Raw genomic sequence first — 26,745 nt, 5'->3', positions numbered from 1 at the left:
GGGAGCTGTACGTAAAATCCAAAATGTTGTTCGACGATTGGCCAAGTCTAGTACGGACACTAATTTGAAAGTGCAAGAGACTGAAACACGTATATCGGCGGTAGAGGATGAGTTAACGCTACAAAAGAACTCAATCAAAGACTTGGATAGTACTAGGCAAGATGTGGACTGGAAACTAACGGATTTAGAGAATCGTGCTCAGCGCAATAATCTACGTATCTTGGGAGTTGGTGAAAAGTCAGAAGGGAAGGATGCTCGACGGTTTGTAGTAGATTTGTTCTCGGATGCTTTTCAGGATCTCACTGGATGGGATTGGGATAAAGAAATTATAAGAGCCCATCGGTTCCCATGTAATCAAAAACCAGACCAGGAAGGGAGGAACAAACATCCAAGAGCTATTCTCATTTGTGTGCAGAACTATCTTCTCCGTGAGATCTTATATGATTTGGCAAGACCATCTAAACCCAGAAAAGGCTTGGGGCACGAATTCTTTGTTAGACCAGACTTCTGTGCTGCAACTGTTCAACAACGTTGGAGACTTAAACAGCTTATGGCACCAATGCAAGCTAAGGGGGGGTCAAACCTTCTTACTTAATCCTGCTAAACTTAAAGTTGTGCATAAGGGAAGAACCTTATTTTTTGTCTCGGAGATAAAAGCGCAACAATACTTAGAAATTATGTGATAAGTGTTATAGGATGGAGGTCATGTTTAACACTGTATTTAGTTTGAATGGGCTGACCCCTTAGCAGTGTGCTCTGCTATTTAACTGTTTTGTTTTTTGCTGCCTTTCTAGTTCTAGATGCACTCTATTTTTTTCTATTTTGTCAGGAGGGTCAGACCCGGGCGTAACTCACAGCTGACACTCACATACCATCAATGAGGGCAATAGCCCTTACGCTTCTGGTGGGGGGGGTGGTGGGGGAAGGGAGGGGTGGGGGGGAACAAAGGAGGTGGTGGGTGGGAAGAAGCCTTTCTTTCGGGGTGCAAGGTCATACAGTTGGAAGATGTATTTGTTTTTTGCTTAAGATTCACTTCTGGCAGATATCGAACTTTGGCAGTTGTTGCTCATGTATTTGCGTTTAGTCAAGTTTATTTAAAAATGTTTCATAATGGTTAAATTATCGATATACTCTATCAATGTATGTGGTTTGAATGATAAAAGAAAAAGAGGTATAATGGCCCAGATGTTAATAAGTATGCGGTTGGATGTAGTATGCATTCAAGAGACCCATATCGCCTGGTCTAACAGAGGGACCTTAAGAGATCTTGGGTTGGAAGTGGTAGGATGTTCTCGCCAGAGCTCTACAACAAGAGGGGTCGCAATTCTCAAGAGGCGTGGAATGGGGGAAGTAAAAAGAGTTAAAGAGGATTCAACTGGACGATGGGTGATTGCTGAACTTAAAGTTGGAGGACTAATTATTACTATATGCTCCATGTATGGATCTATATTGGATGACTCTGGTGCGCTTGATCTTCTAAGTGTAGAGCTGGCACAATGGTCACCCAATATTATTTTTTGTGGAGATTTTAATCTACATTTGGAAGAAACATTTGATATTCATAGTAGTACTCCATATAAGGGTAGGAAGAAGAAGGTATTTACAGCACTTAAAGGGATCATCCAAGAGTACAGACTAACTGATGTAGGCCATGAGAAAAGAAGAGGAATGTTTGGGCACACTTTTTTTTCTGCACCGCACCAAAGATTTTTTAGATTAGACTATTTTTTTTGTATTTAAGGGATTATACAATGATCTAGCGCAAGTAGAATACGAGGTTCTTCCGAAAGGTATTTCAGACCATAATCCTTTAATACTCAAGTTTGCACTGAATATCGCTAACACCACCTGTTCATGGTCTTTTGATCGTAAATTACTGTATGACCCATCCTATATTGACCGTATGAATGCTTGGATTCCGGAATTCTTTTCTAATAATAAAGGTACTGCATCACCAGAAATAGTCTGGGATGCCTTTAAATGTGGGGTTTGGGGTGAAACACTTAGCTACTCAATAAGCAAACAAAAGGAAGCCAGAGTCCAGGAAACTTCTGAAATTAAAAATCTTAGATCTTTAGAGGTCCAATTTATGCAAGCATACAATCAAGGATTACCTACTGAAACTGTTATAAAGAAATTAACAGCTCTAAAAACCAAGATTTATCAACGATTTGCTACGAAATTTGCGCAACAAGTCTCTGCCTGCAGGACAGAGCTATATGAAGTTGGGGAAAATTCGGGCAAATTATTGGCAAAGAGGGCGAGACAGAAAGCAGCTTTTGCTAGTATCAATAAAATAAATAATCATACAGGGACGACTGTTAGCAAAATGGAAGATATTCTGAGAGTCTTTAGTGATTTTTATTCCAAACTGTATGCAGATGATGATCGCCCTGATTGTTTAGACCAGATTAACCAGTTTGTTGACCCAGTACTGAATACTACCCTATCTAATGAAGAGAAGGAGAAACTAGACCTACCATTTACCTGGGAGGAGATCGAACTCTCCCTAATGTCGCTAGCTTCAGGAAAAGCCGCAGGACCTGATGCTATTCCTTTAGAATTTTATAAATTCTTTAGGAATGCGTTAAAATCAGAACTATTGGATTTATGTTTGAATGCACAGCAAGGTAACTCCCTTCAATCATGGCATGACTCTATCATTACGGTGTTTCTTAAAAAAGGCAAACCTCCGTTATTACCCTCATCTTTTCGCCCTATTTCACTTATAAATTCTGACAGTAAAATTTTTTCTGTAAATTGATACTTGTATAGCGCACTACTCACCCGCAAGGGTCTCAATACGCTTGTACGAATACCGCTGTGGAACCCATCCTGGCTTTTCCTGTGAGGTGTCCACTCCTGGGCACCCCCAAGGTGGAGGCCAGGTATCCTTAGCGTTGTGGGGGCCGTTGTGGAGATTAAGCAAGCTATTGCCCAGAGTTGCAGAGTGGGGCTCTATGATTGGAATAGGCACCGAGGCGAGAATTATCAGGTCCGTGGAATTTTGAGCCAAAGACCCGCAGAGGCGGGGAATTGAACCCTGGTCCCGGGCCAGACCTCTGCATCAGGGTCAGCCGCTTTAACCATTGAGCCACACTTCTCCACAATCTAAAATCTAAAAACTTAGCGGTAAGACTTTCCAATATTATTTCCCCTTTAGTTTCTAAGTACCAACATGGTTTTATCCCAGCTAGAGATACCGCCGATCACATTCGACGTGCGATTTCCTTTTTGGATTGGTCCCAAGCAACTCGGTCTAATATTGGACTCGTATTTTTAGACGCTGAGAAAGCTTTCGACCGGGTCGCTTGGGATTATCTCTGGGAAATTCTGCTCAGGAAGGGATTAGGACAGGGGATCATTAAAGCTTTGAAAACTTTGTATATCACCCCCAGAGCGTACATTCGTATCAATGGGCAATTATCATCACCTTTATTAATTTCCAGGGGTACCCGTCAGGGATGCCCCTGTTCTCCCCTACTTTTTGCTTTTTATATTGACCCTTTAATTAATCGGTTTTTTTTGGAAGCTAATATCAAACCCATACACCTAGCTAATAATAACTATCGAGTCCTTGCTTACGCCGATGATATTGTGATTACAAATACAGACGTTCAAACAGCCTTACCTATCATTGACCAGATTGCTAAACAGTTCGGGTTTTTTTCGGGTTATAAACTCAATTTGGAAAAGACTCAAGTTCTGTGCTCAGGAGAAAACCCACCTGCAAATATTTCTACCACTTCAGAAGTTACATATTTAGGAATCAAAATTTCGCTACCTATAGAAAAGATTCCAGAGCGCAACCTAAACCCTATTATAACCCAAATAAACACCTCATTACAGCGTCTTGATCATTTACGGTTATCTCTCTTTGGTCGACTTAACATTTTAAAAATGTTGGTTTTACCGAAGGTCCTATACCTATTTCGCACAATTCCTTTGGATTTCCAATTACTTTCCTTTAAAAATCTAGAGAGAACTGCATTTCGATTTCTTTGGGGCTATAAACGTCACAGAAAAGCTGCTAAGAAAATGATTCTTAGCAAGGAATGTGGCGGATGGAATGTCCCTTATTTTCTTTTTTATTACTTTTCTGCTGTTTTACAATACATTGGCCCCTTAATTTTGGGTGATAGAGTCGAACTTGTAGATTGCCAGACCCCATCAACTTACCAAATGATTTTGGGTGAGAAAGTTAAGGGTAGCTTTTTGAGAATAGTAGAACCCAGCTATCACAAAAAAAACAAATATAAGACACTGAAATCAGCTTTTGGAGTCCGGCAAAAAATTCGAAAACACATTAAACTAGTGAAATTAAATTTCTACACTCCTCTTCCATCATCGGAGTTATTGCCAGAAATGTTTTATGATTTAACTATGTATAGGTGGCAGCAGAAAGGAATAAAGCATCTGGGTGATTTATTTTATAACGGTCAAATGATTTCATTTCAGGATTTAATGACAAATTTTTCTGTGGGAAGAAATGATTTTTTTAAATACTTACAACTTCGTAGCTTCCTACAGATTCATCCTTCAATTCCTCCAGTTAAAATTCCCTTACTAGAGCTTTTACAAAAAAAACCTCGGATAGGCGCTATATATTTAAGCCTAATGCAGGAATACGTGGATGATTTAGGACAATGTCAGATTAAATGGGCTAACAGTCTAGGTATATTGGATGTTGATATCTTATTGTCGATTAAAATGGCTGCAGAGTGTCTCATAACTGGGATGATGAAATCCCAACATTTCATGTGTATCCATAATCTTTATTATACTCCAAGTAAAGTAGTTAAATGGAGCACGACGGTAGGCACGAACTGCAGTCGATGTGGATTGTATGCAGCCGATGAATTACATATGTTTTTTCTTTGTTCTAAATTATCATTGCTGTATCAACAAATCGAAACTTTTTTATCTATTATTTTGAAATGTAACATAAAGTTAACTAATGAATTAGTATTACTTGGTATAGATCACACTGTTACTAGGCCCAGACCAATTTCTTATTTCCTTTTTCTCTGCATGGCCGCAGTCAGATCCTGTATTACTAAAGAATGGATCAGCCAGGATCCCCCCACGTTTTTCATGTGGCGGGAAAAATTATTATTTATGTATAATATGGAATCTGCTATCTATAAGCTTAAGGGGGTTAAAAAAAGAATCATGGGGGAAAAAATGTGGGCACCAATTCCGAGTGGATTTAATTTTCTGCATTTTATATTTTTTCTTCCATTTTGTACTCCGTTAAAAAATTATTATATATTTTGTTCTTTTTTTTAAGATACTGTGTTATTTTGCTTATTATTATGCTTTGCTGTATTCCCTTGCAATAAAACAATAAAACTTAAAAAAAAAAAAAAAAAAGAGATGTCCTTCCGCTACAATCCCATCATTGATTCCTCTCTTCTGTTTTTTAATTCCTCTGTAGTTTGCGATTTGGGTTTCGCGGTGGATATTCCTCTACGATTGAGTGGGATACCCCAGTTCCAACAGCAGAGCGCCTTGTAGCCTGCTGCTCATGGTAATTGTGTGTTTTTACACCTTGACGCCGTTTTTACGACGTCTTCAATTAATCTGTTATGATACTTATGTACACCCCTCTTTTAAATGTTTAACTCCTCCTCTCTAAATTCCAGAATTTGGCGCCCCCCCTACTTCACCCTCTCTGTCCTGATGAAGACCCCATTTAAGGAATTAACTTGACCTACAATACAGGGGTCGAAACGTCGACGGCTTGTGGTTCTCCGACATCCGGTCTCAAGTCCCTGACATTACCATTGATGTGGTTTACACCGGCGAATGTCCTTTCCATAATTGCATCAATTTTGTCCTCCAATTTTGGATGTTACATTTGAAATGTTTAATTGCCAATGTCAATTTTGTGATTGGTCTGACTCAATATGACTATCACTTTTCTGTAATTCCTTCTTATGAGCACCCCCTTTCCCTTCCTTCCTCTCCTCCCTTTGGGGCTTCTTAAGTTTGCTGATTAATTATCGAACATATGTCTTTATTTTGATGTGTCCAGTTTTGTTAATAAATTGCAATACTGTGAAAAAGTTTTCGAAAAAATTAATTTGGAAGTATTTTCAACTTTAACAAACTTCTCACTGTCATTCTTCTTCTTGCGGGGACCCCCTGTTCTTCATGTACCACATAGCGCCCAGGTCCCCGTGACTGCATGGGTAAAAACCCCCCTTTTTGTGTAAGGCACCTAGTCTGGGGCTTTAATAGAGTTGTGTGGTTCTTGTCTTCCCCCGTCAGAGCCATCCCGAGAGTGCCACGACGCGGCTATCCGCATCTCCGAGTTGGTTTCCCTCGGCCGCATTGAAGCGCCTGCCTGACCCCCATGGCCTCCTTTTCCCTTACGAGGCTGCTGCCTGCGCTCCCTCGTCTTTTCTGTTATCACTGGACTGCCGATGTGTCGTGGGTGTTCAACACAGCCTTCTGACTTCCTTCACTATAGATCTGGGAGCTACCCCTACTCGTGGGGTAGGTTTTTTTGTTGTTGTTGTCCTGTTTGGTTTTTATTTTTATTTTTTTGACCCGATTTGTGTTTACCCGCAATTGCGGCCATTTTCGTTTCCGCGGTACCTGGGGTCTTTGAAGCTGAAACTGACATCATTACCCTTGACAGACTCATGCATCTGATCAGCGCCTTGTTTCACCTTACTGTCTATTGTGTGTCATCTGATCTTCCTTCTACCACTCTCTCTCTTCATCATCTACGCTCTCATATTCCCGTTTTTTTCTATTCCTTGTTACATCCTAGTAACTGATGTAAATTCTTTATGATGTAACCTTGTAACAATATGTAACTCTTATGTAAAGCGCTCTGATACCTCTGGGTCTAGCCAGCGCTATATAAAACTCATCAAATAAATAAAATAAAACATAAATACAGAAGCCTTTAGAGATTTTGAGTCTGACATGCAATTCCTTGGCATCATTTTAGCTGAGGTAAACTTCTTTTTGCATTACGAGTATATGACATCTCCGTTTCTAAACTGACATTATTGCATGAAGCTTGAATAGCTGTTTAATATATTACTAATTTTATAAAGTTTGCTGTTCTGGTTCAAACATGTCAAGCTAAGAAAGAATCGGTGCTGAAAAGAGAAAAATGACCTTACCTGGAACTATGGTTCTCCAGCATTAGTTTCTTTCATAGATCCACAAGCAACCTGCACTTCTCTCCAGTAATAGGCTTTCTATATTTCCTCCTTCATCACGTGTGCTTAGAAAATCTGAGGTATAGTGGCTTTTGGGGAGCGTAATTTGGTTTGCCTTCATCTCATTAGTTTGGTTTTGGGTATTTTCTCAAAAGCAAAACAGTCTTCAATTTTTTCTATGAAATGTAAACATTACTGCTAGTGTATAATTACAGTAGGACTCCTATCTTGACAATAGGGAAAGGTTTAAGATTGTCAAACTATGAATGATGCAATGCTGGAGAACAGTGGATAACTTTTTTTTACCGTTATCGGCTGATTGGTTCTTTGGCAAACGTTAGGTCAGATGATATAGGTCTGATAGGTTCATTATGGAAAGTTACGACAACAGCAATAGGCCTGACTTTATTGTGAAAGCATATGTATATGTGGGAATGAACACTTGGGTGGGCAGTGGGAAAGAAAGAGCAATACACATAAATGCTGTGATTTACTCTGGAAGAGAGAGAGAAAAATTGATTAAAGTCTACGAGAACGTCTTCTGTGCCAGGAGAAGTAGCAGGCGGTAAGATGGGTGGTTTATTGGTCTTTTCTTTGTAATACCTCTACATTTGGAGTCGAGGAAGGAATAAGCTCTGGTTGTTCTGTAGCAGTCCAAAACTATGTTTATTGTTCTAGTATTGGAGGTGGCGGCAACCCCCTCTAGTAGAGGTCATGCAAAAGGGGGAATTGCTTGCCTATTATCCAATACAATAAAGTGGAGTTTCTCTCACCATACAGATCCCAGTAACCTTTTTCAGGCAGTGACTCTCTCCAACTTAGATAAAACTGGGAGAGACACCCCCTTGTTATAATAAATGCCTATATTCCGCCAGGTGATCTTTTTAATACTTTGATGAAGAAAATGTTTATTTTTATTAGACAAATTAAAAAAATAGCTCCTCTCTCTAATTTTTTGTTAGTTGGTGACTTAAATTGTAAAGTGTCCAATCATAGTTTAGAGCTATTTAGGAATAAAGAAAAAGAGGAGGTTTTACTGATACCCCAAGCCCTCTTTCCAGATAACATAAAAACAAATAAACGGGGTAAATTGCTGCTGGAAGAACTATATAGCACGGAGGGACTTATAGTTAATGGTAGGCTCCCATCCGATGTTCCTGCAAACTATACTCATAGCTCCTTCAATAGCAAATCAATTTTAGACTACATAATTGTTGACCACCCTATTTTCTCTCTCTTAAGGGATTTGGTTGTTATGGACACTACCCTTAGTGACCATAATGTCATTATACTAACGCTTTTTTTAGAGCCTCCTAATTCTGACACCTGGGCGTTTGATAGGGATGTAGTCACCTTCCAAAAAACAGGAAGATGTTTCTGGGATTATAAAGCTATGAAGGGTTTGGAACCTCTTCTTGAAAAAACACTATCCAATTTAAGCAATTGGCAGGGGGTTGAACAGTCCTCTTTTGATGCTTTCATAAAGGAGATTATCTCTGCCGTTAAAAAATCGAATTTAATTAGGAAAAAAACACCCTCCCTAAGGCAGTTGTTTCCCTTAATAAGGAAATAAATAAATTGGTGAGGGAACAATACATATGTGGTGCAGTAGAAAGATCTCAGAAAATATCTCTCCTTAAAAGGAGGAGAAGCAGGATAAAGAAAAAAATGAAAAGAGAAAAAGAGGACCTGTTATGGATTGGATTACGGGAAGCCGCTGTTCATGGGAACTCTAGACAATTCTGGACCCTTATTGGGGAGGGATGTGGTTCTAGAGTGCGTCCACTTCCAATCCCTATCTCCGAACAAACCTGGGTCCATTACATCTTAAGTCTGTATGCTAAGAATGATCTGCATGTGAAACTTAGGGGAATTGAGGAAGATACTATTTCTATAACTGAATACCCCTCAGAACTATTTATAGAATTCGCTATAAGGGACATGCGTCCATCAGGTGCCATGGGTCCTGATGAAATCCCGATATCAGTGTTGAAACAAAATCCAGTATCCTGGAGTAAAATCCTATTTCCCCTTTTTAGGATTTGCTACATTAAAAAATGTATTCCAGCATCCTGGAAGGGGAGTATTTTGGTTCCTATGTTCAAAAAGGGCGATAGAAACTTACCCATTAACTATCGCCAAATAGCTCTCCTAGACGCTATTGGGAAAGTGTTCTGTAAATGTTTATTATCCCTAATTAATGATTGGGTGGCGCAAAAACAAATCTTACCCTTAGAACAAGTAGGCTTTCGTAAGGGTCACGGAACGCTGGATAACCTTTCCGCTCTTCAGACAATTATAGATAAATATATAAGGGTACGCGGCGGAAGAGTTTATGTGGCCTTTATAGACTTCTCCACAGCATTTGACAAGGTTGACCGTCCACTGCTGTGGTGAAAGCTCTCTGCTATGGGAATGCCGCCTTATCTTCTAGATATGATCCAGTTGCTACATACAGACACCTGGTGCCAGGTCCTGCAAGGAGGAGATAGGGGGCTCTCCAAGATTATCCCCTCATGTAATGGCCTTAAGCAAGGTTGTCTCCTTGCCCCGTTACTTTTTTCGTTATATGTTGCTGATTTACCTGCTTCTCTCTCCTCCTGCGATGGTATAGCTCCAATCTTGGGCGGAAAACACATTTCATGTATGTTATATGCGGATGACATTATAATTATGGATCTCATGCCCAAAGGTCTCGCCAAACGCCTCCTTGCTCTACATCAGTATGCAGTCGCTCATTTTTTAAAAATTAATGCATCCAAGAGCAAAATTATGTGCATCACAGGCCGGAAAAAACATAAATTTAGGAACTTTACCTGGTCTGTGGGAGATGACAAACTGGAGGTAGTAAAGAGTTATGTTTTCCTCGGAAAATTAATTTGTGATAATCTAAGCGCTAAACCCCATACCAATAGCAGTGCCCGGAAGGCCTTAGCTCAAGGGAGAAGCTTAAGTGCACTGTACTCGGCATTGGGAAGAAGGCATTTTTCACATTTATTGGAGGTCTTTAGGGCAAAAGTCCCTTCCACCCTTCTATATGGTTTAGAACTAATTGATATTAAGCACTGGGATTTCTTAAATAAGGTGGAGGGAAAATTACTAAGAAGCATATCCACCGTCAGTTCTGCCTGCTCCGTGGCAGCTTGCAGACTTGAGTTTGGCTTGCGCAGCAGCTGGGTGCAGGGCCTGGCAGCTGTGGTACGTTGGGTCGCAAGCATAGCCAGAGGAGAAGAGGGGACTATGAGGTTCCTCCTAAAGACTGAACTACTGGGAAGTCTAGGGGAACACTCCCTAATTGTTAACAACTTTAGAAAAGCTGTATCCCTCTTGCAGCTGGAAGAGAGAACTCTCTTTTCTCTTCCTGTATCCCAGCTAAAGTCTGTCCTGAAAGAAGCTACTTGGGATCTTAGCTATAGACTAGACTTTACTTCAATCTTTGCTAAGAAGGGTGTTAATTTTCTTACCGATTCATTCGCAAGAAAATCCGTCCAACCCTACGTTACTTGGAATTTACCTCATGGTATTCGGAGATTTATGGTTTTTATTGAGACAAGATTTGTTACCCCTAAATAATCTTTTGTTTAAATGGTATGGAGTATCTGCAATTTGCAATTTCTGTCATCAATCTATTCAAGATCGAATACATGTACTCTTTATATGCCCAGCGCTGCGTCCTTATCGCAGCAAATGGTTAAGACAAATATGTCTGCAAATGGGCATTGTAAATGTGAATTCTTTTATGAGTGCCTTACATAGTCCCCCTAATGAGAGATTTTGCTTCTATATTTATAATTTTTTTAAATGTTGTTTAGAAATTTTTTGAATATTGGCATGCCTATCAATGTGTCACTTTGTGTTTTAGTAATTGCTATGATTTGTCTACCCTCACTGTGAATGGTATTTTTGTATTGTACTCTTTTCTTATGTGGACCTCTAAGGAGTTCCAAAACATAATAAAGATTGAACTTGAACTTCTAGTAGCCTGACTTCCTTGGCTCTGCTGCCTTAAAGACAATGGAATATACTTTCAAGAAAATTAAAGTGTTGGTCTCTCAGACAGGGGCTCATAACCAGTGACCAGTTTTGCCAAACCTTTTATCGAGTGAGCTGTTGCATGGAAGACCGCCTAGGATGGTGTTGGGCAGGTCACTGAGTTGCCTGTTTCCCCTTGTAAATGACGAAAGCTCAATGAGGGTTCAATAAGTTCTTTTGGGGTAGGTGTGGGGATGGGTGCTGGGTGAGTCAGAGTTGCCAACTAGGTTGTTAGTGCATTAGGTTTGCATTACATCAAATCAACCTCCTCGAAAAAGTATTTTTTAAAAGTTGGTGAAGGAGAGTTGGATCTGCTTCTTATAGTTACCTCCACGCTTTGCTGATGTTTCACTGTTTTCAACATAGACTGCATGGGATCCTGCTATCCAGGACCCCAGCCTAGCTGCTTTCTCCTCTAAATTGATTGCATGTACTTTAGGTACACTCCAGATTGGATTCTGGGGTACCCTCATAAGTCCCTAGTATGTGTCATACTATGTACCTAGGGCACAGAAATCCCAGAGGCCTCCCAGGGACTGCAGCATGTGTTGTGCCACTCCTGTGAGACCATTCAAACTGACACCACAGTTCTGCTACTGCAGCCTGTGTAAGGTGGTGCATGTACTCCTTACTTAGATATAGGTTCACTATATCTACCTTATATCACTGCACATATAAACCTAACAGTCACCCCTATGGCAGGCCTTATCAATCCTGAAGGCAGGGTGCTGGGTTTTATTTGAGAGGGTGCCCATGCCTGAGTAGAGCCCCACTGCAACCTTCGGAACCTATTCTCCGGGGTTGGTCTGTGATGCAGCCAAACCATATACTTTTAAGTGCATTAGAACCTCGCGGTAAATGCTAACTTTAAAACGGCTGCTTAGAAACATGTCATGTTTGGTGTCAAACACCTTGGAATCATACCTCCTGGCCAGTAACTGTCGGGAGAGGTATGATTCCACCCTCCTAAAGGTACATATGCAACACACCTGGTACCAGCTTTCTCCACCTGGGCTTCACAAAATGGATGCTGCCAGCCACTGACAAGAGTCTGCCCTCCTGCTGCTGAGCCAAGCTCAAGCAGGGGAAAGATCTACAGTATGCTTCCTGTCATAGGTAGGTGTAACCACCTCCCAGACAGGCTTTAGTGTATTGTGGCTGGGTGGGTGCACTCTCAGAGTGCTTTGATGTCTGCACTGGGGGCACATTTGGTGTCCCTGCGCATAGTCCAGCTCAAACCGGTTGCAGGAGCCATTTGCTCCTGCTCTGGCGTGAAACTGGACAAAGGACATGGGTGTAGCCACCCCTCTGTCTTGACCCTCCCATAGGGGTCCCCAGAGTTTGTCCCACCCCTTGGGTATAAAGTAAGAACTCCTGATTACAGGACTTTAGATCAAACTCTGCTACAGAAACCAAATACTTTGATGATCTGTATGGCGCTGGATGACTGAAGAATCTCCCTTGGAGTAAAGGAGTTTCTCCCCTGCTAAGCAGGCACATAAACCATCTGACCGTTTTGCATTTCCGAGGCTCCTGAGGACTCCGAAGATTTCTGCCACACAGGAGGTGGGTTGCCGAGGTCTCCGAGGTTGATCTGCGCTCTCAGCAATTCTGAGGCCCGTATCCCTCATGTGGACCATGCAACCCGAACCACTGTGCACTGTGCTCTTTTGCAGCAGCATATGCTTTCCGGTGACCCCTGAGGCTGTGCTTTGGCTACTTGTAGTCCCAAACCTGAGCAGTGTTTCCACCAAAGATTTCCGGCCTACACTGCACGGCTGGTATTTTGTGATTCCTCTCGACGTCCCTTCACGATCCCTGGTCTGTTGGCCTGTGGGTCCTGTGAAGGTAACTTTAACTTTCCGTGGGCTTTCCTGGTTGCTCCAGACGTGCCCTGACTTTCCATCGCTTGGAGAGTCCCCAGGACCTTGCTGGTCCTCACCGAAGCTGATTTCCTCTGACCATGTGGGTTGCAGTTGCCAAGGCTTGTGGTGTTCCATCCGAACACTGACCCCCCAGCACTCGACATCCTTTGTGGGACATCTCACCTTCTGACTTTGGTCGTCGTTGATGTCTCCTGATCCCCGTGGCTGCAGAGTAAAGCATTGCGTCACCTCACCTGAAGTACCCGACATTGGTGGGCATTCGTCTATAGAGCCCCTGGTCACCCTGAAGTGACCTAGACTCTGTTCCCTCTGTTTTCAGGTTCTTCTTGTGAGAAGTTGGCCTGGTATGTGATGCTCACTAATTCTAGTGATCACCTTGTACCATGCCAAGCAACCCTTATGATGAGTGGTTGTACATCGGGCGTGCGCCCAGGCCGGAATAGAATGCCATCCCGACGCGGAATAGAGGGGGCCCAGTTAATTGCTGTCCGTGTTGAGCGTGGAATTCCCCCCCCCCCCATCCTTCCCTCCCCACCACCTGCCCCGGCCGCTGAGACCTTCCACAACGAGGGATGTCCCCTGCCGCTCCCCGCCACTGCCATTCCCTCCCCCCCCCCCTCCGCCTTACAGCCGCAGCGACATCATATCCTCAATTACCCCCGCCCCTGCGTAGCCCACATAGGGTGCACCACACACAGCCAGGGTTCTAGATACACTACCACACACACGAATGCTAGTCCAACAGTTGTTGAAATGTTTCTCCCTCCCCCTCTTCTTTTACTTCCCAGTTATATCTTTTGGTTGACGTAGAGATTGTTAATGCTGTATTCACACTAATGCTCGATCCCCCCTCCCCATTTCCGTATCACGCATTACCAGCTGGATGCTTCCACGTACAGGAGGCGGAAATCCAGCGACCACTATGACGACGGGGGGTATGATCCTGCCCTTGCTCACTACAGTGCTAATCGGGGAACACAACTTAAAACAATGACTGTTGGATTTTCCTGACCACTCTGGTCCTTACGCAGTGCTACGAGCCGCAAACACTGCAACACGAGACATTTCCTAGCACTGCCACTTGTGAACTAATGCATCTCCACTGGCTACTGTTTATTTTCACTCATATATAATTGACATATCAGTGTGCTGCTAGCCGAGTACCGTTTGTAGTAATGATTCATTGTTTTGACATTGTGTGACTACTGATTTACTCATCTGTGAAACTAAATAAAGTTTGGGACCGTTGGTCTTAAAAAAAAAAAAAAATGATGATTGGTTGTAAGTCAACCTTATAGACCAGCTATCCTAGTAGCGTGGACAAAGCAGTCTTAGGCTAAACTCTGTAAAGGCATGTGAAGCGAGCTGTTTTACCATACACAATCCCCTTGAATACCAAATGAAAGGACACCACACAGATATATATTGAAAATATATATATATTTATTTACTACAAAATCCCCTATACTCTTTATTAGCACAGAAGCAAATGCGTTAAAACAAAACACAGTTTAAATACACAAAAGTTGCACAATATGGATGAGGCCTAGGGGCCACCTAAACCATATACTAAAATAGTGGTATAAGAACCACCTAGCTGAAAGGAAGTAGGCCTAGGGCCTTGGGAATCGCTGGAGCTGTTCGGGACTAACAGTGAAGAAGTCTGGAAAGGCCCGCATATACCAATGTAAAGTCAATGGTGCGTAAAAGTTACAAAGTTAGTGATTAAGGAACCTTCCGGCTGACCTAGAAGGACAAAACTTTAGACCTAGGCACTAGAGGTGTGTACCAGTGTAGGAACACCGGCGTTGCTGAGTTACCTCACCCTCAGGAAGCGGGTGCACAGGTGCGAAGTAGTGTCGGGTTTCATCACGCAGGTCGATGGTGCTTGGAGCTGAAGATGTTGCAGGCGTCGAGACGAAAAGAGTTCCGGTGGATCCAAGGGTGGATCTGAAGTGGTGAAGACCTGAAAGCAGAGGGGACAATGTTCAAAGTCACTAGCCAGTGACTACCGTGGAACCAGGATGGAACCAAGCAATGTCGGGTACAACCAGGCAATGAGGTGAAGATTGTCTCTGCAGCCACGTGGACACGAAGAGGTCAAGGACGTCCAGGCGTCGGTCACGAGCTGTCCCACGAAGGCTCTAGCTGTTGGCGGTGTCGGCTTCTTGATCGGAGCAAACAGGCCTTGGCTAATGCAAGCCACGCCTGAATCGATGCAAGCTTCTCACTCGGACCAGTAAGGTCAGAGCGGGTGCTCCTTTTTACAGGAGCGATGGCAAGTCTGGAGCAACCAGACCCGCAGTTTAAATTGTAGGTTTTGTCGCCAAGATGGCCGCTGACCACGTGGCAAGTGGCCGGGATGGCGTGTCGAGTGGCACGATGCAAAAGGGCCCCACGCAGATCGTGGAGATGCTGGGGGGCTGATCTTCAGTGCAAGGGCTGCTCGGTTGTGGGGCTTCTCAATCCCCAAAGCACAGCATCGAGGGTGCCTCGGGTGCTGCGCAGTCAGCTTCTCGGGGGTCTTTCGAGATGCCCGGTCCCACGTCTCTCGGTGCCTCCACGGGTCCCTTCTTTGCAAGGACTGTGGATCGGGCGGTGAGAAGTCTGGGAGTCTGGGTCTCGTCAGGCTCTGGGCTCGGGCTCCGGCAGGAGGCGGCGGCAAAGCAGACGTTGGGTTGCTGGATGGTGCCTGTGTTCACAGGGTGGCCACTCCTAGGCCACAAGGGAGATGCTCTTCAGTCTTCTGTGCAGCAGAATGTCGAAGTCCAGTCGTCTTCTTAGTTTCAAGTTGATTCAGGATTATCTGAGGTCCCTTGGCACTGCTCCCACTCTTATTCCAATCTGAGGGGTGGATCACCTGCTAGGTCCCTCCTCTGGGTGGGACAAGGAAGGGGGGCGGTTACACCCCCTTTCCTTTGTCCAGCTCCGTGCCAGGATTGAGCCTGAAAGGCCCCAGCACCGGTTTGGACTGGCTTATGCACGAGGACACCTTGTGTGCCCCGGGCATGTCTGATTCTATTCAGCCCTGTCCTACCCAATACACAAAATCCTGTCTGGGGTGGTGCTCGTACCTCCCAAGGCAGGAAACCCTTTGTCCAAGCCTCCCTCGCTGGAAGGACTCCCAGCAGCAGGAGGTCAGACTTGTGTCTGTGGTGGCAGCATCCATTTTGTGATGCTGAGGCTCGAGTTTAACTTTAACCGGGGTTCAGGTTATGTACATGTCGTGTCCCTCTAGAAGGGTGGAATGCTATCCCCGTCGACAGAACTGTCGAGGGGATAGTATTCCAAATCGTATGACACCTTACTCGACATGTTTTGATAAAGCCAAACCAAAGTTAGCAAATAACCGCGAGGATTATAAGGCACTTAAGAGTATATGGTATGGCAATATCCCGGAACAGCTAAAGGAGTTGTTCCCGACAGCTGCAGACAGGCTCAGCTCATGCTAGAGCACCGTCTCACATGTAACCACGCACTCTGCCTCCAGGATTGCAGAGGCCTTCCATAGGAGTGACTTATAGGTTAACATGTGTCCAGTTAAGGTTAGATATAGGGATACTATATCTAAGTAGGAGGTGATTACACCAACTTACCCCAGCTGAGTGATCAGCCAGTTGTGTCAAATATGGAGGCCAGGCCAGGGGTGGCACAATACATGCTGCAGCCCCTGGTAGGCCTTGGCTACACCTATGCCCTGGGTACCTATGGTACACTATTACAGGGGCCTATAAGGTGAACCAGTTCCAATTGTGTATGCACCTAAGGTACATGGAGTCCATTTTAAGGAGAGAGCAATTAGCCTGGGGCCCTGAATAGCAGGATCCCAGGCCAACTATGTCAAAAACCAGCTAAACACGAGGCAAAAGGTTTGGGGGTAACCATAGTCAGATATCCACCTTCCTACACTTCTCACCTCGAATCCAAGCTTGGATTCCACCAGGCACTTTTTCTCTTCACAGCAAGAGCACTTTTCTCCATCACGCCATTGAAAACAATGAATATTCCCGACATCACTTGACACCTCTGCACCCGGCTACCCTGGGTTAGGTAATATGAGTACTCCGGTGCTCACAAGGGTGCTGATCTTAGAACCTTCTATGTTTGAAAAGGTTTGCTCAAAGTCCTCTCCGAAGTGTTCTTAATCTTTAAAATTCCAACCGCGACTTTCCCATAGAGTTGTACGAGGCTCATGCCTGTGTTCTCACACTGCACCCGTCCTCCATGGGGCCCATGTGTCACTACCTTGGGTGTTTCCTTGGGGTCCCAGCAATTCTACCTGCTCTAGGCAAGTCGTGGTTGTTATACCACTTTCTTAGTATATGGTTTGGTCTCCCCCTGGAGCCCACTGAGTATTGTGCTATTTACTGTTGTTCTAGTGATTTAATATTGTGTGCTTTGTTCTTTAATCTCATGAAGAGGTTAGTAGAGAGTGTTTAGTAATAAATATATATATATTATTTATTAGTCCTTGTGAGCTTCTCCTTTCATTTGGTCATTCAGGTTCTGATCTGGTACAACAAGCTGCTTTACATTCCATCAACACTTAGCCTGAAGGCTGCTCTCCACAGCTACCACTAGGATAGCTTTCAATAAAGGTTGTCTTTAACCTAATCATCAATAAGGGTTGTTTGGACTGGTACAAGGTCCCCACTTTAATTAGTGGTCAGCATAGAACAGGCCAACTACTCACAGTTGGGATGGGGAAGAAAAGGGTTAATGCAGTGATACTTCACTTTGAATTGTACTTTGCACTCATTGGCTTGGATAATGCTGTTTAGGTAGATGTTGGACCCCGGTGTATGACTATCCAGTTTGCGTTCAGCTCTTGCAGTTTTAAAGTAATGACTTCTAAAAACCTGATTTTGCTTGAGTTCCTACGAGGGGAGGTAGGCTAAAGGTTTGTTTCATCATTTGGTATTTAAGTTTATGTGGCACTTTATTAAGTAGCAAGCTACCTTTCTGTTACTCGGAGCACTGTCTCTGTGTTGAATCAGTACATGGTGAGGAGGGGGAAGTTGAAGAGTGCAGTTGATTAAGGACAGACCCTAATCTGATATTCTTCCATCATGACCCGCATTTTCATGAAGCTGGATACTAAGTGAACCTAAACAACTCAGTCTTCAGGTTTTTACTGAATGGCATCAACTACAGGAAGGTTCTATCACGATGCATTTACCTGTGGACCTATCAGAATCCTCTTCATTAGGCAGCGGGGCAGGGCTTCCTGGTCCACCAGAGGGGGTTGAGGCCTTTTACTCCGGATGTTCTGCGGCATGACCTAATATGGGTCCTGAGCAACTGGGGCAAGTACAACTTCAGCAATTGACTCTCGGTGGTAGCGCAGTTTGAGCAGTCCAAGCCTTCTCAGGCAGAGGGGGCCGATGAGGGGGTAAGAAGACACAGGGTGAACACAGGTTCACAACTCATAATACGTGCAGCAATAATTGACTGTCCAGTCAAATCCTTGTTTTTGAGATAAAAGAAGCATATACTACTACAAAGTGAAATACAACATTTATAAACAGTACACAAAACCCCCTGCAGTCAGGGCTCTAGTGTTTCATAAACGGATCCTTGAGTCCCGCTCCTCTAAAGTTAGCTATAATGGTTGTTGCCCATTCATTATAGGCGACATTCAGGTTAAGCCTCATTAGTATATGAGTCGCAGAATCCAATCCGACTGTATTAAAGAAAAAAGTGTTCCAGCGTCAAAATGCCATCTGGCAAGCAGGTTCTTTCGGAGCCGACAGGCCCGAAATCAGTCTTACTCGCACTAACAGGATCGGATTGACCAGAGTCTTTGAGTGCACCTCCTCCACAGGTGCTGGGGCTGCAGCGGCAGTCTTCAGCAAGTCTCATTTGTGGCCCTGGTGGGCCGGGTGCATCTCTCCTCAGGTTCCTCACACATAATCCTGTAGTGGCTGTTGAGCTCTCGATGCTCCCACCAAGCTGGATAGGTTCGTTGACTCTTCCCACTGCTGTGGTGTGGAGATCCTAGACCGGTACTCAGTTACGACTCAGGCCTGCTAGTGTCACCACCTCTCTCCTCCAATGACAATATCGACCAGGTCTCACTTCTAGCTTGGTCCCAGGGGCCCCCCCTGGTATATGGGGTCACCATCCAACCACTGTACACAGGCTCCAACCCAATCAGTACAGTGGCCCCATATGGCATACGGAGTCACCAACTTATCACCTCACAAGAGCTATGGCCTGATGGACATGTCAATACTCTTCACAGTAGTCCCACCTGGCATATGGGGTCGCTGATTTATCCTGCACAAGGGCAATGACACATTGGGTTCAGCCATGATCACGGTTCACTTCACAGCAGCCCCCCTCTGGCATACTAGGGTTACCAACTTTCCGTGCACATGAGCAACAACCCGATGGGTGCAGTAGCAGTCTCCTCTCACCTCACTATGGGGATGAACTCGCCAGGATTCCCTCTGGATCTCGCTCCCTCCAATGCTCTCCTCTTCCTCACAGGGTACACTGGTCTTGGCAAGCAGGCTGGCACTGGTGGTCCATGCTCCTGGTGGTGGGTGGTCCTGGATTCCATGGGTGATGTGCCCTCTCCCAGCTGGGAGAAAAGCAGGCCAAAGCTCCTAGTTCTGGTTACAGGCAGAAGTCTTACAGTGCTTCTACTCCTCGCACAGCTCGACTGGCTGCTTGCCAGTTGACAATTTTTGGGTCTTAAGCTCCCCTTCTTATAGTTCATTTCTAGACACCAAATGTGAGTTAGAGTCTTTGAAGTTTTTGCACTGTACCACTCACAGGTACACATGCACTCAACACATGCATTTGACATACATGCACTGCACAGTACTGCATTATCAGTGTTTTGTACTCTTCACAAGCACACATACAGCCTGCACACATAAATCACACATGCACTGTGCAGCCCTACACACCAAACCAATATAGTCAAGGTTGAGTTAATCACCAAGAAGCGGAACTTTAAATGAGTGAGCATGTAGGCCTCACTCCAGTGACCCATGTAAGAGGCATTGTGAAAGTCAATAGGTCTCGCTTATGCAAGAGCTATTGGTTTTGCCAATATTTTTTAGCAATGATGTACACCAAAGTAGCTGCTAAAGATTAGTGGGGTAAAGGAGAGTGGCGTAAAGTGGAGAGTCATGGAGTTGCGTACAGTGTTGTGGATGGAGTAGAGTGTTGTAGAATGGAAGGGTGGAAAGTGGAGTACAGTGTCAGAGTTGAGTAAAGTGTTCCAGAGTGGAGTGGCATAGAATGTCATGGAGTAGTATAAAGTGGAGTGACGTAGAGGGAATTGGATAGAGTGGAGTAGAGTAGACCGGAATAAATTGTCAGAGTGGAGTAAAGTAGCATTGGGTGACATAGAGGGAGTTGCATAGAATGTCATAGCGTGGAATCTTGTCATAGAATGGGTTAGAGTGCTGTAGAGTGGAGTGGCATAGAGTGGAGTAGAACGTCACATGAGCAGAGTTTAATAGAACTGAGCATCATAGAGTGGAGTGTTGTAAGATGTCCTAGAGTGAAGTGTCGTAAAGTACAGTGGTGCACAGTAGATTGGCATACAGTGCATTGGTTATGAGTAAAGGGGTGTAGAGGTCCATGACGTAGAGTAGCGCAGAGTGCATTGGCATGGAGTGGAGCGGTACACATTTAGATTGCCATAGTGTAGAGTGCAATGACGTAGGATGAAGTATAGTGAAGTGGCATCGAGTGCAGGGTTGTAGAGTGCAGTGGTCCAGAATGCGTTGGTGTGGCGTAGAGTTGAGTGGTACAGAGTACAGCGCAATGGCATAGAGTGCAGTCATGCAGAGTAGAGTGTCAGAGTGCAGGGGTGGAGAGTGCAGAGTACAGTGGTGCAGAATAGAGTGGCATAGAGTGCAGTGATGTAGAGTACAATGGTGTAGAGTGACGTAAGGTGCAGTGGCGTAGAGTTCAGTGGCATAGAGTAGAAATTTGTACAGTATAGTGGCATAAAGTGCAGCGGTGCAAAGTGGTTGGCGTAGGGTGCATTGGTTTTGAGTAAAGTGGCATAAAATGCATTGGTGTAGAGTGCAGTGTTACAGAGTGGAGTGGCCTAGATTAGAGTCGTGTAGAGTGCAATGGTGCATCGTAGAGTGCACTGTCATAGAGTAGAGTGGTGCAGAGTAGAGTAGAGAGGCGTAGAGTGCAGTGGTGCACAGTAGATCAGAGTAGCGTAGTGGTGTACTGTAGAGTGCAGTGACAAAGCATATAGCGGCACAGAGTACAGTGGCAGAGAGTGCAGCTGTGTAGAGTAGAGTGGCCTAGAGTATATTGGTGTGGAGTGCAGTATAGCGGCGTAAAATAGAGTGCTGCAGTGTAGAAAAGAGGCGAAAAGAGTGGCGCAGACTGCAGTTGCATTGAGTAGTTTGTTTCAGATAGAGTAAAATGGCATAGAGTGCAGTGGTGCAGAGAAGATTAGAAAGCAATGGCTTAGAGTACAGTGGCATAGAGTGGAACAATGCAGTGTAGCATTGAGTTGATTGGCGGAGACAGCAGTGTTGCAGAGTAGAATTGTGGCATAGAGTGACCTGGTGCAGGGTACAGTAAAATGGCATAGAGTAGAGAGATGCAGAGTAGAGTGCATTGGCAGAGTACAGTGGTGCAGTAGCATAGAATGCTGTGGTGTAGAGTGCAGTAAAATGCTGTGTGTCATAGAGTTGTCCAGAGAAATAGAATACAGGGGTGCAGAGTATAATAGACTGGCGTAGAGCGCAATGGTGCAGAATGATGTAGCGTGCAGTGGTATCAAGTGGAATGTTTTAGAGTATAGTGGCATAAAGTGCAGTGGTGCAAAGTAACTGTCTTATGTACAGTGGCGTAGGGTGCATTGGTTTGAGTAAAGTCGTGTAGATTGAACTGGAATAGATTGCAGTGGTTTAGAGCAGAGTGGCACTGCATCGAGTTGAGTGGCGCAGCATGGAGCAGAGTGCAGTGGCTGGGGGCGTGGCTTGGACGCCGATGGCGATGGTCGCCTGAGAGCTCGGCTCCGGGACTGAGCCCACTTTGATCCTGCAAATCGGAGTCTACGGGGCACCCTAACCCCTGCAATCCGGAGACCGGACCGGTGGGGACCCTCTGGGACACCGGAAAGTCGGCTGTTCCGACGGAAAACCGAAGTTGAGGTGACCCGCGGAGTGGGACCCAAGATGGCTCCCGGACCTTCTCGGCTTCTTGGCTGGGACCCTCGATCTGGAGGAGCACAATAGGACAACGCGCGCCCGCTCCACCCTGTCCCCCTGGAATGCTATACTTGGGGTGACGCTTGGAACGGGTCCGGACACGATGGCCATCCCCTGAAGGGCTGCTGGCTGAACTCCTGTCGTCCCTGAAACGCGGACGCCCGGTGTCCCAAGGTGTGAGGACGACCCCCGCGGACCGCACCGAATTGCCCCCCACCAAGTGACTGAACTCCATGGGCGGCACTGCACCCCGGCGCCACAGAGTCTCCGGCGGACCTGGTGACAATCACTCCAGATCCTCATCGGCCAGACGGGCCTGCCCAACCTGGCGCCACTCATCCCCGCCTCCTCCTCGTGGGCCGCCGACGACACGGTGGTGGCGCTGCTCGATGTTGCGGACATCAAAACATCAACAACAGTTTGACCGAGTCCTGGAGGCGATCGCGACCACGCGCTCAGCCCTGCAGCAGGATATTGCTCAGGTCGCGACGAGTTTGGGCCTCCTCAGGGCGGATCACGGAAAGCTCTCGGATAGAGTCAAGGAGGTGGAGAGCTCAGTGAAGACCTTGGAGCCGGCACAAAAAACCGCAACCGTGAAAGATGCCCTATCCCGGATTGATGTCCTAGAGAGACGGGCGGAGGACGCCGAAGGACGCAATAGGCGGAACAACATTCGGGTGGTGGGTCTGCCGGAGAAGATCGAAGATGGCGACATGGTGGCCTATCTGGAAGCGTGGCTCCGGGACACGGTAGCCCCTGAAGGCCTGTCCTCCTTTTACACCCTGGAACGGGCGCACAGAGTGCCGGCGAGGCCGCCGCAACAGGGCCGCTCCCCTCGGCCGGTGATCGCACGTCTGCTGCACTTTCGGGACAGAGACCTCATCCTTACTACCGCAAGACATAATGGCCCTTACACGGTTGAAAATAGCCAGGTGAACATTTTCCCGGATTACACGTACGAGACTCAGCGCAGGCGGACCTCTTTCCTGGCGGTCAAGCGCGAACTCCGGAGCGAGGGCATCCAATATTCGCTCCTCTTTCCTGCAAGGCTCCGCACCATCGTTGATGATAAGACTCAGTTCTTCGATTCCCCGGAGGAGGTCTGCGACTGGCTTGAACTCTATAGAGCGGGTAAAGATGGCTTCAGCTCGTCCTCACAGATGACAGTGGAACCTGGGCAGCACCGACGATCTAAAAGAATTCGAAGCCGCCGTGGTAGGGCGGGCAAACCTTCGACAGTAGAGACGATGGCGGAGCGGAAAGGAGTGCTGGAGATGGTGTCTACTCTGTCGGGTTCACTGGGTGGCCCCATTCTTGAGGAATCGAACCCTGGAGGCGAGGGAGCACCGTCAGAGACTGAGGACTCAGATACTGATAGCACCCACACGCCGGTGATAACTCCGAACTCGGCTGAGGACATTTTGGATGTGAGGGATAACGGGGTGAGCTGTTTCAATTTGGGTGGGGTGGTGCCCGGGATGATCGGGAAGACGGGTGTGTGCGAACCCCGGTGAGGGGGGGGGGGGCCCCGATCAGGACGTGGCCTTTTATTTTGGGCTCATTGTAGTCTCGGCAGCCTGGGCATCGAGGGCCCATTACCGGCGCCCAGTCCGCTTCTAGCCCTTAAGGCCTTCCTGTGGTGGCGACCGCAGGATTAGTCGGGGATTGTGGGATAGTTTGGGGTTTGGTTTGGATGGGAACTAGGTGTCACTATTTGGGTCCTGTTCTGGGGAGGGTGGGCAAGGGCTTGTTTCAATCGGGGGTTGATGTTCTTTTGTTGGGGAAAATGGCCGCCATCAGTGTTGCATTGACTGTTGCTCGCTCGTCGTTGGAGCCTTGGAGGGGGGACCCGGAACGGACGATATGGGACAATGGCTGATGTTGCTAATGTGAAATGCATTACTTGGAATGTGCGGGGGCTCCACACTATGTCTCGACGCCACAAAGTTCACGCTTATTTAGTGCGCAGAGGGGTACAGATAGCGCTGCTGCAGGAGACTCATCTCAACAAGGCGGAAGGGGCGGCGCTACAGCGTAGATGGAGAGGACAGGTCTTCTACACCACGTACTCAGCTTATGCGAGGGGGGCGCTCATATGGATCAGGGCTGGGATCCCCTTTCAGGTCACGAGGACGGTGGTGGATCCGGAGGGGCGCTACGTGGCTCTTACAGGCACTTTGGGGGGTAGAGACTTGAACATCTGCTGTATCTACGCGCCTAATGTGGACCAGCTTGCCTTCCTCTCTAGGTTATCGGGTTCGTTGGCCCACTGCTTCTCAGGACCCCTCTTACTCGGGGTGATTTTAATTCTGTGGTGGACGTGGAGGCCGACCGCTCGCACCCGCCCCTCCCGGACTCTCCAGTTCGCCGGGTAGCGAAAGGAAGGAAGGAATGGCAGGCGCAATGGGGGCTCACGGACGTCTGGAGGGTACAACATCCCGACACTAGGGACTACTCCTATTTTTCGGGCCTACATGAGTTGCACGTGCGTCTAGATGGGTTCTTGGGATCGGCGGAGCTGGTGTCCGCGGCAGTCCGGTCTGAATATTTGACCAGGACTATCTCGGACCACAACCCTCTCCTGATGGACCTTCGCTGGTTTCCCGGGGTCTCTGCTGTCCCCACCTGGAAACTGCGCCCGGAGATGCTAGAGGACATAGTCTTTAAGGCGGACCTGGAGGACAAAATCTCGGAGTACTTCGCCTCTAATGGGGGTACTGCGGGATCGCGAGCGCTGGAATGGGATGCCTTTAAGGTGGTGATCAGGGGCTACTGTATTACTAAAAAAGTAGGCATGCGGCGCGTCATCATTGATGACTTGGCAGCGGCTGATCGGAAGCTCCGCGAGATGGAGCTTCGTCCCCCCGGACGCCCCGAACTACAAGAGCGCACGGCGGCAGCGAGGGAGGCGGTGGCGGCGGAGGTCGAGCACCTACGCTGCTTCGACTACAAGGCCTACACCACCAGGTCACTCGTGGAGGGGGATAGATCGGGCGCATTGTTGGCGTGGCTAGCCAACCCCATGCGCCGGACCTCCCCGACGACGTCCATGCGTACGGCGGAGGGCGTTGAGGTGCACACCCAGCCTGAGATCTTGAGCTGCTACCTGCGATACTATGAGCGACTGTACTGTAGTGGTTCTGCTAGGGACCCCGCCTTGATTGAGGACTACCTACAACCTCTGGAGTTGCCAACACTGGAACCAGAGGTGGCGAAGGCGCTGGGCTCTGACATCGAACTAGGCGAAATTCGTGGCGCCATTAAAAGGATGGCAAGGAATAAGACCCCGGGCCTGGATGGCCTCCCAGTAGAATTTTACTCCGCCTACGCTGACCTCCTGGCGCCGCGGCTGCTGATAGTTTACAGAGAGGCGAAGCGGTTGGGACGCCTCCCCGGCTCGATGTGCGAGGCCCTAATGGTTCCCCTCCTCAAGCCTGGCAGAGACTCGTCTGACCCGGCATCCTATCGGCCTCTGTCAATGCTGACGGTCGATTATAAGATCCTGAGCAGCATTTTGGCATCGAGGCTACTGGGACACATGCGCTTCTTAGTTCATGAGGACCAGGCTGGATTCATTCCCAAGCGAAACACGACCATGAACATCCGCAGGCTGTTTCGCATACTGGGGGAACCGCACCTGGAAGCCCCGTGCCCGGTGATCCTTTCGGTGGATTTAGAGAAGGCCTTTGACAGCCTGGAATGGGACTACCTGTGCAGCGTACTGCGGCGGTTCGGTCTGGGTGAAGGCTTTGTCAGGTGGACCATGGTATTGTACGCCACGGCATCGGCTAGGGTGAGGGCGGGCCCTCTGATCTCCTCGCAATACTCGGTGGAGAGAGGCACGAGGCAGGGTTGCTCGTTGTCCCCACTGCTCTTTGCGCTGGCGGTGGAACCCCTGGCCCTGCGGCTTCGGTCCGGGGCCCACTTTAATGGCTTGCGGACGCAGTCGGGCCCGCATCGAGTCTCGCTTTACGCTGACGATTTGTTGCTCTTCCTCGAGGACCCAGTGGCCGCCCTGAATGGGGCCGCGGAGGCGCTCACGACTTTTGGGGAGGTCTCGGGCCTCCGAGTGAATTGGGCCAAGACTTGCCTGTTTCCGGTCCGTAGGGGCACATCCAGCCCTGACATAGGTGGGGAGATCAGGTGGGAGCCTGACTGTTTCAAATACCTGGGGGTATACGTTTACCACGACCCGGCTGACCTCCTGGATGGGAACATAGCTCGCTGTACTCGCGCGTTACGCCGTAGCATGGACTTCTGGGCTACCCTGCCGCTGTCGGTGGCAGGGCGGACCGCCCTACTGAAAATGGTGGCACTCCCCCGGCTGCTCTACTACTTCCGCGCGCTGCCGATTTGGATCCCACCGGCCACCTTTCGGCTACTACGATCTATGGTGGTGGGTTTCCTCTGGGGCTCGGGCTGCCGGAGAGTGGCCCTCAAGACCCT

At 47.0% G+C, this 26,745-nt stretch overlaps 1 protein-coding gene across 2 annotated transcripts in view; it reads left to right on the top strand.

Moving 5' to 3' along the window:
- The window catches only part of INTS2 (integrator complex subunit 2), a 306,784-nt gene extending 299,872 nt beyond the window's left edge, over positions 1 to 6,912 (top strand). Inside the window, exons 27-28 of one of the 2 annotated variants that reach the window (XM_086954934.1) lie at positions 5,438 to 5,530; positions 5,646 to 6,912. In XM_086954934.1, the coding sequence (XP_086811060.1) occupies positions 5,438 to 5,530; position 5,646 (94 nt within the window). In that variant the 3' untranslated portion in view covers positions 5,647 to 6,912. The remainder of the gene's footprint in view (positions 1 to 5,437; positions 5,531 to 5,645) is intronic. The other variant, XM_086954935.1, reaches the window with a different exon arrangement.
- Positions 6,913 to 26,745: the final 19,833 nt, after the last annotated feature.

This window comes from Lissotriton vulgaris, chromosome 2_1 (assembly GCF_964263255.1).
Source record: "Lissotriton vulgaris chromosome 2_1, aLisVul1.2, whole genome shotgun sequence".
Lineage (NCBI taxonomy): Eukaryota > Metazoa > Chordata > Amphibia > Caudata > Salamandridae > Lissotriton > Lissotriton vulgaris.
The sequence above is the reverse complement of the archived record's forward strand: the minus strand, read 5'-3'. Positions and strand labels throughout refer to the sequence as shown.